The sequence below is a fragment of the Rhinichthys klamathensis genome, unplaced genomic scaffold, assembly GCF_029890125.1.
Source record: "Rhinichthys klamathensis goyatoka isolate OS25496 unplaced genomic scaffold, OSU_Roscu_1.1 h1tg000197l_1, whole genome shotgun sequence".
In the NCBI taxonomy this organism is placed as follows: Eukaryota; Metazoa; Chordata; class Actinopteri; order Cypriniformes; family Leuciscidae; genus Rhinichthys; species Rhinichthys klamathensis.
In genome coordinates, this window is record NW_026606723.1 from 1510219 (window position 1) to 1524260 (window position 14042).

Genomic DNA, 14042 nt, shown 5'->3' on the forward strand with positions numbered 1-14042 from the left:
GACAACACTACATTGAACTTCGTTTATTATTTCAGATGCCTTTTTAAAAGACTAGAACGGGAAAAATGATATAAAATTCAACCCGCCAAAGAGGCTAGTAGGAGTGACTGCGCTACACGCCTCGGCTTAAAACCACCCGCATTTGGCGTATGTTTATGTCAAGTCCTGTTAGTACATATTTAATTTCAATATTTGTTTTACATGCAACAGTACAATGAGAAAACAGTATTTTCAAAGGAAATTTGTAATTTTTTCATATTTCCATTTTTAATTTCTGCAAGTCTCAAAAAAATCGCAAGATCAATATTCATATTTTTGATAGGAATACAGCTACACACAACACAAATAGAATAAAAAAATCTTTTAGTGGAAACAAATAATTATATACAAAAAGTATATCTCAAAACCAAACTTACGTGTAAATTCATACAAGCGGCTCAGAACAGAGGTATTATCAAAATATCAACACAACTGTACAGGGAATATACTGTTGTTCTCTGCATCTGAAGGATTCACTTCCACATTCAAACGACTCAAATGTTTGACAGACACTAGAAGCCTAATACCAAGCTATTCACATTATCTTTCTCCTGATGTCTTTGCTTTGGTTAAGCAGTGCGTTTAAGGGAGTTCTTCGGCATGAGCCAGTTGATTTGACCTTCTTCTCAATGAAATCCCTGCAAAATATAAATGAAATCAAATGAAACAATAAGTCTGTGCTTATAACTAGTAGTGAACATGCTAGTGTGGCATTGTCTTCTCTTCCTCCATCCTAGAGCTAAAGGAGTAAATGCTCACTCACTTGGTTCTAATGGTTCACTTCATCTTCTTTCTGTTCCTCTTCTTTCTCATCGGTTGTGTCAGGTTCTGTCTGTGCTTTTCCATGAGGTACCATGACTGGCTCTTCACGTGTTTCTTCTGTACTGTTAGCCAGCTGTGGTTCAGCCTCACCTTTCTCTTCCTTTAGCTCTTGTTCCATCTTCTCTTCCTTTAGCTCTTGTTCCATCTTCTCTTCCTTTAGCTCTTGTTCCATCTTCTCTTCCTTTAGCTCTTGTTCCATCTTCTCTTCCTTTAGCTCTTGTTCCATCTTCTCTCCCTTTAGCTCTTGTTCCATCTTCTCTTCCTTTAGCTCTTCTCCCTCTTTCTTTTCTGAAGTCACAGTCTCCACTTTTCCCTCTGGTTCCGCCTTCTCTGAATCTGTCGATTTAGTTTCCTGCTCAATCTGTTCTTTAGAGGAGAGAGATTCTGTGTCTGGTGACGCCTTCTGTTCTTCAAACACATCTCCTTCGTGTCCATTTGGAGTCGTGGGTTCGAGGGTTGCTGAGGCTGTTTTATCCTCCTCTTCATCGGCACTAGACTTCCTGTTTCGGCGAGACGGTGGCCGCCGCTTGATGGAATGTCGAGCTCTACCCTGCGTTGATTCAAAAAACACATTCGAATTCAAATACTGCACCAATTTTTATCGGTTTTAATCAAGTGTGCAGCACACGTCCTGAAAAGTGAAGCCAAAGCATTTTGATCGCCCCCTGGTGGCTGGGTGCAGTATCGGTCATAAACCCGCCCTCTCCATGTAGTCGAATGGGACACGAGCCGAAATAAAAAATCCCTTCTGGGATATTTTGGCTTCATTTTTCTCATCCATCTTTTCATCTATGGTTTTAATTCATTGACATGAAATTATATAAAAGCCTCAAACCTTAATGATGCTTTTGAGAACAGTTCCCTCTGTGGGATTCTCAAAGCTGGCAGGTGTTTCCTCCTGTTTGGGTGTGACAATTACAGGAGGACTAGAGGGGCTGCTGGGAGAGCCGGGGGAGAAGGACGGCACCGGTAACTTCAACACCCCCGGGCTCTTTGGGAAGGGCAGTGGCCCCGTGGGAGAAAGCGCAAGGTTGGCCTGAGTGAAATGAGAAGGAAAATCACGTCCGATATGGCTCTTCTAAAGCAGTACAACCTCTGTCCACTAGAGGGAAACACTGCTGTATAAGATTAGGGAACGTGAGAATAACAAACCTGCAGTTTCTCAATAAGGGCTGAGTTTCTGTTCTTCCTGGGTGATACTGTTTCAGCTCCTTTCTGAATGGATGAAACAAAAAGAAAATCTGCATCATTGCTACGCAACATTGAATATTTTGATTTGACATAATATAAAAAAAATTCTATATGCAGGAATTATATTTTAAGGAATTAAATTAAAGTATATTAATTTAACCCTCTATGGTACTCATTATGTTCTAACCATTAAATATTTTTTTCAAATAAAGTTATTATTACATGAAATCACTTTTAAAAAAAAGATTGTTGAAAAAAAAAGATTTACTTAGGCTCTACCACAATGGAATATGGTCAAAAAAGTAGTTTTTGTGTAAAATTATTAATTTGTTTTCTATTTAATTGCACATTTCTTATAGAAATGTATAAACTTATATACTTGGAACAAACCAAAAATAAGTAGATCCCTATCATTAATCCCTATCATTTGGCTAACTCATCCTCACTCTCATCAAATAAGAGCTAACTCTGCTCTCTTCCCATTGCCCTTACCGTAAAATATTGCTGTTTTAATTTTCTGAAAATAAGAAATCATTTTGTTATTTATACATAAATACAACTATACTACAATAAACACTTCAAATAAATAAATAACTGCAATCACATTGTTGATGCTACAATCTATAAAAAATCCCAATGGGAAAATGCATTAGTGCAATTCCCCTGTGGTACAGCGTTGCCATACGGCAACATACCTATTTTTCCATAGTGGAACAGCGTCGAATAAAATATCTAATTTACTTATCAAAGATGCTGTAAAAAAAATCCCCCTTGAAAAAAAGAGGTTTAGAAATGAGGTTAATAAAGCTATTTCTGGAGCATTTCAACAGGTGTCTTCCGTGTGAGGGTGACAGTGGGAAAGAGAGATTGGAGGGACATTCAAATGTCATGTGACTTAAAAACAGCACATCACTGGCTGCCTCAAGGCCTGCCCTTTTAATTCGCACAGTGCAATATATTGTTTTTTTCTGAATAACAAGGAAATGAGTAGAAATGGATTGTTGCCAAATGGCAACGCCATAAAGGGTTAGTTAACTCCCTGATCCTCTCACCTCATCTTGGCCTTGAGCTGCATCATTACTAGCAGGCAGCAGGAGCGAGCGTGGGGGTCTCCTCCGCACAGGCTTGTTCTGGAACAAAAGAACAGCTCAGATCCACATGCTTGAACATGTACGTCCACTTTACCGTACCGCCAAAATACTTCCACAGAATTCTAGTTATCAATAACGTAAGGTTACACTTTATTTGACCCTTTAGACATTCTGTTGACTATAAGTAATGTTGCACCTGTCAACTAACCCTCATTAGAGTATTAGTAGTGTTAAGGTTAGTAGTAGAATAAGTTGACATGTAAGTTTCTTATAGTCAGTAATGTCTGTTGGGGGACCCCCTCTAAACACTAATACTCTACTAATACTCTAATGAGAGTTAAATTAAATAAATGTGATTATTTAAAAAAAAAAGTTGTATATTTTAAAACCAATAAATATAAATTTATATTTAGAATATATATATAGAATATATTAGAAATAAGAATTAAAAAAATGTCTAAAATTCAATTAATAAAAAACAACATAGTAATGAATGAATACAATTGTTTGAAATAAAATATTAAATATTAAAAAAATAAAAGAAATAAATAAAAAATACATTTATTTAAACAAATCAAAAAAATTAAATAGTTTGGAATGAGGAAATGTTTGAGAAATGTTACCAAAGTGAGCAACAGCGCTTAGAAAGGAGGGGAGCAGGAAGATATTGGTAAAAACGAGATAACCCATGTGTCACCTGCATAGACATGCAACGTAATATTTCTGCATTGCATAACGATCGCTCTTATTAATATCTGTGCTTAGGTACGCCTTGCTTCGGTGTCTGTTTCCTAAGCGATAGAATGACACTTTGCCATGCCGTACATGAGGATTCACACAACCAATCTTAACATTAAAACCTAAGGACACATAACAAGTCACACATTCAAAGGAAAAAAATCTGGCACGCAGGAAACTAAAAATACACTGTGGAATCGTTCCAAAGAATGAGACTGGGAAATTTGTTTCCTTGTCTGAAATATAGGGGAAAGAACTAACTATCTCTGAGATTTCCCCCTATGATACACTTTCTGTTTAAATGAACACACAGGGTATCAGGTAACAGGTCTGTGCTACAAAATCATTCTACATAACTGTTCTCTTTTCTAGCAGTAAAGAGATCTTAATATAAGTATACCTATTCTTTTGCTTTGGATAATTAACTTCACATATTTGAATGATATTGTCATTTATATTATCATTTGTGGGTTTTGTTTCTTTTGATTTTGTCTTTTGGGAAGATTCACGTCTTCTTTTATCGTTTTGTCAACACTAAGGGTTAACTGTTTTTTTAAGGAAATTTCAAAGGAAATGAGGAAAAAGAAGGAAAACTGAAGACAAACAAAAAAAAAAAAAAAAGACAAAAAAAACTAAGCAATAGCAGAAAAAACTAGATGATTTGAATCATCGACGTCCAGAAAAAGCCGATGGGACATATTAGGAATATAAAGTGCGAAAGCAGAGAGGATGTGATCATACAATATGAAACCTCACCACTTCAGCATCTGTCGTATGGGGTTTTGGACAACTGAATTTTCCAGCTAGTTCAGCCACAGAGCGCTTTTTTACAACAGAATGCTCCTGAAATACAAAATGTTAGTGTATGAATGAGAATGTCCCCTTGTTTTTGATTAATTATCAGTAATATTGAACCATGTCATCCAAGGCAAAGCACTTTAAAATGAATTATTTATTTTTAATTGTGAAATCTCCGCCCACCTTAATATATAACAAATCTTCTTAAAATGTAGGAGAACACACACTATTGCGAAGTCCAAAGCAACACCTCCAATTAGAAGAGTTTAGTCCAGCTTTTACTTTTTAATCTTCTAGTAAAGATTTCTAATGACAAGTTTTGTAATGCTGACTTTCACGGAGAAGGCTGAGATAAGTCTTGTTTTTCACCACAGGAAACCACGAGAGTCGTGAGCGCTCATTAGAGCAAAGTGATGAAAAAAGTGCATTTCAAAAGAAATGGTTGAGAAACTATCCTCAGGGGGACACAGGCTCAGTCGGGTATGACTTCAGCCCAGTTATCATCCCCTTCTCAGGCTCTTCCATCCACAGGCTTCCATCTATGACCATTAGCAGTCTCACTATCAGTGGAGGGAAACCAGTTTGCCTTGTCGAGAGTGATAGCACAATGTGGTATTTTGGGGGTGAGGCAATGTCTGTGGACTCAGACAACTGTTCGCCGTCAAGGCACTGTTCAGTCACTGAGCTTTGTGGGAACCCACCATTACTGAGCTGCATGCAGTCTATGGTTTACAGGATGTTGCTTATACAATGATGAGGCAACTTAAGCTGAGCTGATGTATATAAGACAAGTCAAAAACAGGAAGGGTGCTTGAGCAGGCCAAGAGCTTCAAATCAGATGCGTCATTGAGCAAAGTTTATTTTGAAGGCAACTTTTTACTGAAATTGTGGGACAATTCGCAGGTACAATGCAATGCGGATCGAATGCAATGATTGGATGAACATTTCTGGCCCTGAGACTTCCACGGAAAATATATGTACGTTTTTTTAATATTTAGACCACTTCTATTAATGATTGCGATGAGGATGTGAAGAGAGTTTCAACCAGCATCACAAAAAGTATTCATAAAAAAAAAAATGCCTACCATACCTTTAAATCAATATTTATTTAACTGTTGTATAAAAGCAATACTGCACTAACAATGATGCTGTTTTAATCAAATTTTATATTCCTTTTAAAATGTAAATATATTAGGTTGGGATTTGAACAAGAATCTTTACTACTACACTAAACATGTTCAACTAACACAAGTCTAACCTTCTTTAATTCTTTTTATCTTATCTTGCTTAGCTGTTTTGGTGTGTTCACAAGTCTTGTAGTTTGGTTCTTTTGATTTTTTTTTTTGGACCAAAAAAGAATGACACATTTAGTCCTGGTTTGCTTAACGTTCACACTGTCGTTTTTTAACACAGAACCTAAAAATACAAAACAAAAAACAGCTTTTATGATGTATATTTTGCAACTGAACTTACCAAACATCCAAACCAATGCTGTCTGCTGGGCTAAATGCACTTGTTTTGAGTACATAATGGTATTGGTATGACGCATTTGTTCCTTTTTAGAGTCACATCTTGTGACATCACATCCTGTTTTTAGTGCGTTTAGATGTCTTTGGTCCGTGTTGGGTTTATATTTCAGTTGAACTGCACAAGAGTTTGTTTGGAAGTGGGTCGAGATCCCCTGAAAAGGGGTGTGCACCAGGGTTCGGTTGGCACCGTTCACACTTATTGAAATTAACTGCACTAACAGGGCAATCACAGCAGAGGTGGTTTTAATCAAACTAAACTTGCCAAGCGTGAACACACCCTAAGTGAGCCTGGAAGACTTTTTAAAATAAAAATAGGTACAGGACGCCACTGCTTAAAATGGCCGAAAAAGACACCTGGTAACTTGACGCATTTAGACCTCTGTTCAAAAGGCCTCTATATTTCCCCCAACCTCTTTCTGTCTGTTTCTCTCAGTCGTGCCTGTGTCTGCTGCCCATGTGTTCCAGCTTCACTAGATCCAGTCCTCTTTAAGATAAAAGCATTCCATCTCATCATGACATCATTTGCCCCATTTAGTGCCCAAGATGGAGAGAAAAAAGCTTGTTCTGTGAAAATTCTTGTTGCTATTTTAAATATATTAACAAAATATGTGTTTTGTTTAGCATTGTTACAAGAAAACTAGAAATTAGTCGAGAGAAACAAGATACAAGCAGTTTAGCCCATATCATGCAGTTACACATTTAGTTGGTAACCCAGTTCACTGTAGAATGAATCAGCCTGAGAAAGCTTCCTCCAGTGTGACCCCCAAGACACGTTCGTAGAAATTCTTAGTGTCACTGACAAATTTAAAAATGTTATGCTAACTGCCAAAAACAACATGGCAAGACGATGAGGACCTGCCCCAGAGACTAAACCGCTCCCATGCCTGAAATGCAACGTAAGAGCATGCTTGCCATTTTAAACAACAGCAACTGAGAAAACACTGATTTCCTTCAACCAGATCCCCTCTACAATCACATATTTGAAGATTCAGCAAGTAAAAGTTACATTACAGTACATTTTATGCAAATAATCGGCCATTGTTATGTATTTCTGCTCTACTCTGTGGGAATATTTTACAGAGGAAGACCTTAAAACATGAAAATAAAATCACAAATGGTGTGGTGTTTACTTTTGAAAGCTTTAATGCAAGCGCTGTGTATCTCACATGCTAAGTACAGGGCGTTGAGCTCATTACTACTCATTTAAGGCAGGGTGCGGGCAGCTTTTTCTCTTGAGACCCAGTGGGTGGTGAGATTTACAGCATATGTGTGTCTGAATGTGTGTGCACCCCACAGCTGTGCCTTTGCACACATTTAACACACACACCTGCAAAGATGACCCCTGATCATGGCATCACTGTTGCAATAGTCACTCATAGTTTCTCCAACTTTTGCTACCATAATAAACTAAGCAACAAAAACACAGATTCGTTCTAAAGCTTACTTTACCTTTACAACAGTTGGTAGCAGTCAGATGACACACAGCGAGTAAACAAAGCAACAAACAGCACAAATGCAGTCAGTTCAGCATGAGCCTTTCTTAATCTCCAAAACAGAGACATGCTCATGACGCATATATATATATACCCGTTTTTTACCACACTGCAGTGCTGGAGCAGGAATCAGCTCATTAAACACGAGGCCATCATGAGTGTGGGAGCAGTTATGTGTAAAAAAAACATCCAAGTAAGCGGGACTCTGGGGTATTTCATCTGCGTTTCCTCTTCAACTGTTTAAGCCACACTGTGACCAGGGGTGTTTTTTCAGAGGCAGAAAGGGAGTAAAAAAAAAAAATTGGATGAGAAAATTATTTGTAGTACGATATTTCGATAAATATTCATGACCTGAGATTGAACAGAATGTCAAGAATTCAATTTCTAGTAACAATTTACAAAAGCAAAAGCCCCAATTTCCATTTGAAACAGCAATGGCATATAAAAACTACAACATACATTTTACTGTATTATTGAAATACTTATTTCAACAACATTCAAAAGCTTGGGGTCAGTAGATTTAAATAATTGGTCACTCTTTAGTTTAGGGTCCAATTATCACTATTAACTAACTATTAACTATGACTTTTGCCTCGATAAACTCCTAATTATTGATTATTAATAGTTTGTAAGGCAGATGTTAAATGTAGGTATTTAGGTATTAAGGGATGTAGAATATGGTCTTGCAGAATAAGGCATTAATATGTGCTTTATAAGCACTAATAAACAGCCAATATCCAAATAATATGTATGGTAATAAGCAACTAAATAATAGAGAGTATTGGACTAAAGTGTTATCAAATAATTAATACTTTTATTCAGCACGGGTTCATTAAATTGATCAAAAGTGACAGTAAAAACATTTATAATGTAACAAAAGATTTTTTATTTTGACTGCTGAAAATTTTGCCATCATAGGATATATATATATAAAAAAAATATTACAATAAAATACAGTTTAAATTGTATTCATATTTTACAATATTACAGTTTTAGCTGTATTTTGATCAAATAAATGCAACATAAGATACTTTTTCAAAAACATTAAAGATCTTACCGACCCCAAACTTTTGAAGAGGTGTGAGCGTATGATGTGACCAAATACTACTAATATAACAGCACACATACATTTGATTGTAGAATCAATCACAAACAAGTATTGTTTTGCATGTAGGTATTCCATCTGCCTTTGACCCGGAAAGTATGAAAACATCAAATGTGACTGGAACATTAACTTCATTAGACTTAAAAACTCCAAAAGCAAACCCAAACACCCTCCTCCTTTTAGAAGTCTACCAGCACACACAACGCTGATTGTAACCCAGGCAGTGGAAAACAGAATCTTATTAGTGTCTCACAAAGAATCTGTTGTATATGTCAGAGAGTTGAAGAACATGAGGAAGCAGCCATGATTCAATTTACACTGAACCATGTCCCCTAATGAGAGAGGATGCACAGGAAGGAAAAGACAGAGCCTTTCCATCTTAAGGCTAAAACATGCGCCACATAATGCCATGATCACAGACGCTTGCACAAACTGTCCTTGCTTTTCAAAGCATGTCAGAATGCAATTTATAATTCCCTTTAAAGGAATAGTCAAAGAGCTAGTTCACACTTTTCTTTGAAGAATGTTGGTCACAAAACAGTTTTTTGGTTACATTGACATTCATTGTATGGACAAAAAAATATCTCTCAAAAGAAATACATTTCTCAAAATATCTTCTGTTTCACAGAACAAAGAATTATCCATTTAAAAAAATAAATAAAGTAAAAATAATTAAAGTCCCCCTGTGGTGACAATCAAGCTTTTAATGTTGTTTAAGTGTCTATGTGGTGTTTTTAATATGCTTTAAAACAAACCATGTGCAAATTCACAAGTCATCGCCATTGCTGAGTATTTTCTCCGTAAAACTGCAGTGAAAAAAGTGGTATGAAATCGCTGGTGTTTCTGATGTCATTCTGATGGATCTCTGAGCTGCTGTGAGTGAGTGGAGGCGGGGCTAATTTGCATATTCATAGAATATACTAAATTGAGGCAAGGTAGTTACATTCAAGCTATTTCTAAGACATGAAGATTTTTTTTCAAGGAAAAAAAACGTTTAAATGTGTCATTTTGGTGATCAAAGATGAGTTTAAGAGATACAATTATTGACTACAGGGGGGCTTTAAATAAAATACAAAATAAATACAAATTTGGTCACTCACAAAAATCGATGATATGTTGAAATATTTACAATTTATGTTCCTTAAAAAATACATTGCCACTTTTAAATGGCAGTCAATAGAAAAAGATCTATCAGCTGGGGATAGTTGGGTCATGCTAATTAGCCAAACCTTGACCTCTTTAGTTAAAGTTAGCTAAAACGTCTATATGTGTACAACTAGCTACCCGAATTATAACACTTTAGATGGCACTGATGATAATTGAGGTTTGTTAGCGCCCACAGTAATGCATTTTCTGTACAAAAATAGCACACATTTGTGTGTAGAGTGTTTAAGGCCTAAACCACCATTTCTTCACAAAATAACAGAGATCAAGGACACTCACTTTCTTCTATCTAGAGTGTTCTCCAGCCAGAAATGCCCCAGTACTATGACCTCATGTTCTGGCTCTAATATATTTGGAGTGGAAGGTGTGTTGGAAAAGTCGAGCTTTCGCGAAACACTCTGGTGTGAGTCAGTGAGTTATGATGATGGACTCCACCTCACACCCATATCCCATCAGGGTCCAGGTCTTGAATCAATCACACAGTGTTCCAGGAGTATGTAATGACTCCATCTACAGCGGCACAGACATCTACATCCTGTAACAGGACAACCTGCCATTATCTGACATCTGCAAGATTTGCATGGATGGAACGGCCATTACCTGCCAGTGATACCACTATCTACCAAACAACACTTTCATGAAACATGGCATTAAAAAGAAATGGACATTATGTCCTTCAGACAGCTGCACTGCGCATTTACATCATTTGCTAATACTCCAAATGAAGTCATGTCCATGAATTTTGAAGGGTGGCTGGGACAAGTTCACACCCATATGCTCTCACAGTCTCCCAGCACAAAGTTCAGCAAGTTCTCTATATGAGGTAATGAATGATTGTTCTCCTTAACACTCTTCAGTACAAAGAACAAACAAAATATACAAGTCTTTTGGGGAGGAAGCTTGTTGTAGTTGGTTAATGCCATGTTGCAATAACATTTCCCTTCTCCAAATCTCTGTTTCATCTATGAGCAAACTGAGGTTGCGTACAGCTCAGTCAAGAGAGGGCCGTCGCCCATAACAGCTGCCGAGGTGGGACTGACACTGACCCGCATGCTCACATAGCTGACATTCAGGAGATAATCAACTTAAATAACCAGAAGTCCATGCGGTACAGTGCTCTGAGAGTCAATATGACTGAGAAATACAGTCAATCCAGGCTTCACAACTAGGAGCCGAAAAACATTCTTCGATGGCAGGAATTAAATCATCTTTAAATGTGTCTCAGCTCGGATTGTATTCACAGAGAATGGTTTCTCTGGCTTAAAAATATGCAAAAGTTAAATATCATAATAAATTGAGACGAGAACCTTGTTTATTTTGTCTTTCTTTCACACCAATCTCAATATCTGTGCAATTTGCCACTGCATATCTGAGTAAACACACAGTTTTCCTGACCAAGTCTTTTCTCAAACAATAGAACCACTTGCAATTTTGTATGTTATACACTAGGTTCCCAAGAGAAACCAGCACATTACATTTAGTTTGAATAATTATGCTATAATATTGTGTAACGCCACACTGTACCCAGATCAGCAATTATTAAACACATATAACATGATAAAGCACCAATTATAGCACACTATATTGATGAGTAACATTTAACCCATTTAAGTAAGTCTAAGATGTTTCCAGTTGCAAACTCATTTGCATGAACATAAAAGTACGGCATAGAATACGTTTAAATTCTCAACTCTTATTAAGTATATCTTATATAAATATAATTTGTTAGTCAAATACTAATTTATTTTTAGGAAGAAGACTTAAATGTTAACTGACGTAACATTTAACTGATGGATTGTTAGGCATTTGTTTTGGTATGTACAATCACTTAAGTGCAATTCAGATATTTTTTATTAAGGTAGCATAGCTATTTGTTATTTTGACATTTACAAAGCCACTAACATATGGATGGCAACTTTATTGGCATGAATAGAGGCTATATAGGAGCAGTGTTGCCAACTATTTTCAATGGGAAGTAGCTAAAGCCTGCTCAAAAAGTAGCTAAATGTTGCTAGATGACTTAAACTGTAAGCAATTTACATCAGTTTTCTATCCTAATCCGTGCTCACATACTGTATTTTAATAAAATATATAGCCGAATGTCCAGTGAAGCTGTTCTCATTTACATATTTTCTGTCAGACAATGGAAAGGATATGATATAATGATTGGCTGTGTTAACCAGCAGTCCAGAAAGTCACTAGATTTATTTTAAAGTTGCTAATGGGTTCTGAAAAGACGCTAATATAGCGACAAAGTCATAACACAAGTTGGCAACACTGTATAAGAGAAAAGAAATATGGTATAGACAAATATAGTACTCCCAGAAATCTATAGTTAGAGCCTTCAGCCACTTTAAATTAAAAGCAAACTGTATGTTGAAATCAGTGATCAAATCTGCAAGCACAAGAATATTTGTGCATACAAACACAAACACGTGGGTCCACCATCCAAACCCGCCATTTTAATCTGTCATACGGATGAGGTTACACCACTTCCTGTGTCAGTTAGCTTGCTGCCATTCTAGTCATACTTTCTAACTTGAGACAAGGGAGGCAGTTTCAAGGCAATATAATTCATTGGTCAAAACGCAATTCAAAGAGTCATTGAGACCAACACAAGTTACACAACCATAAAACTACAACTGATGAGAGCAGCCTCTACAAACAAGCTTATGTAATTATGATTGATGGAGGTTTGCAGGTGGGGTGACAAAACTGAATGACAGCCACAGCTATGCTTTATTCATCTTTCACCCACTGACTCCAAACTCACATATGAACCAGACAAATACCTGCTGAGAGGAATATGTGGAATGTAAACCATTTATTATCTCTCAATCAAGACTGCACAGTATGAGGTTACTACAGAAATTGTAAAGCATAATTAATTTGTTTGTAGTAGAAACATTATGAATTTAAAAGAATAAAAACAGCACTAGCAATAACTTATTTTTAATCCAAACATACTGTATGTATTTTTTAAATAAACAAAACAATATAATGTAGCCTACAATATAATGTAATATATAAATGTGTACACTGGAGTCAAAACGCCTAAGACCACAAAATCAGATTTAAAATCCAATTTAAAACTGAAAAGAAAAGTTTTATGATTTTGTAAATTTTCAAAGAAACGTGATGATGTAAAATGAATAAGACATTCAAGAAGATTTCAGAAACTATTCAATATAACAATCAGGTTTCACACAAGGGAGTTCATGCAGATTTAGTGCTGCTGTCAATATAGCTAATGAACAAGCCAATATTTAAAGTTAATGCAAATATTTACTTAAATTGTTAAGCTGATTATATAATTTGTACCGAAAATGTATTAAATTATAAAAATGCAAAACACAAGCTTTTCCACTATAGTGATCACATAGGCCTAGGTTTGAACCCCACTATAATCAAGACGGAATACCGCATAATGCAGTTATATCTAGATGGCATCTATAAAAGTTGATGCTTTGACGTCTTATATCATCTCGTGGCATCTCATGGACTGAAATGCAACAGAACAAGTTGTTGTTTACTCTGTAGTAGCCTACTAGACAGTGATGAGCAGCAAAGGAAATAAACTTTCAAAGTTTGAAAAAAAAAAATCGCAACAACAAACAATGTGAAGGGAAAGCATAGTAAATGATTTCATACCTCCATCTTCCAGCGCTGTTGGCGAGTTCTCAACTTATTGTCGCTGTTTTGGTGTGACACTTGCTGAAGTAACCCACGCTCTCTCTCCTCACATGAGCGCAAAGTGTGCACGCGCGCTCTCTCTCTCTCTCTCTCTCTCTCTCTCTCTCTCTCTCTCTCTCTCAGAAGTCAAGAGGGTGGTCTTTAGTTATATTTAGGTCTGACTCTTACAACATTTCCACGGTCAAAAGATTGAGCCATGCACAGCAAGAAGAGCTATTGCAGAGAACTGACCTGAAGTTTCTTACACATATTCCCAGATAGATTACAGAAACTACTCATGAAATATCTGTGCTGCTGTAATTGCTTCAAATACCGTTATTACCAAGTAAGACAAATACCAATGTTCACTGGTTAATGTTTTGCAAAAAAACGTTTCACA

The 14042-nt window shown here is 36.5% G+C and overlaps 1 protein-coding gene across 2 annotated transcripts; it reads right to left on the reverse strand.

Annotated features, from left to right (window-relative positions):
• Positions 1–348: 348 nt before the first annotated feature.
• Positions 349–13736, reverse strand: dub (duboraya). Of its 2 annotated transcripts, XM_056263029.1 has the most exons (7): positions 13622–13736; positions 4638–4724; positions 3105–3182; positions 2014–2076; positions 1697–1897; positions 803–1411; positions 349–677 (listed from the first exon to the last, which is right to left on the reverse strand). In XM_056263029.1, exons 1-6 carry the CDS (start codon positions 13625–13627, stop codon positions 809–811), a joined length of 1038 nt encoding a protein of 345 aa, XP_056119004.1. In that variant the 5' UTR covers positions 13628–13736; the 3' UTR covers positions 349–677; positions 803–808. The 2 variants fall into 2 exon arrangements, with proteins under 2 accessions (XP_056119004.1, XP_056119005.1); XM_056263030.1 differs by lacking the exon at positions 4638–4724.
• Positions 13737–14042: the final 306 nt, after the last annotated feature.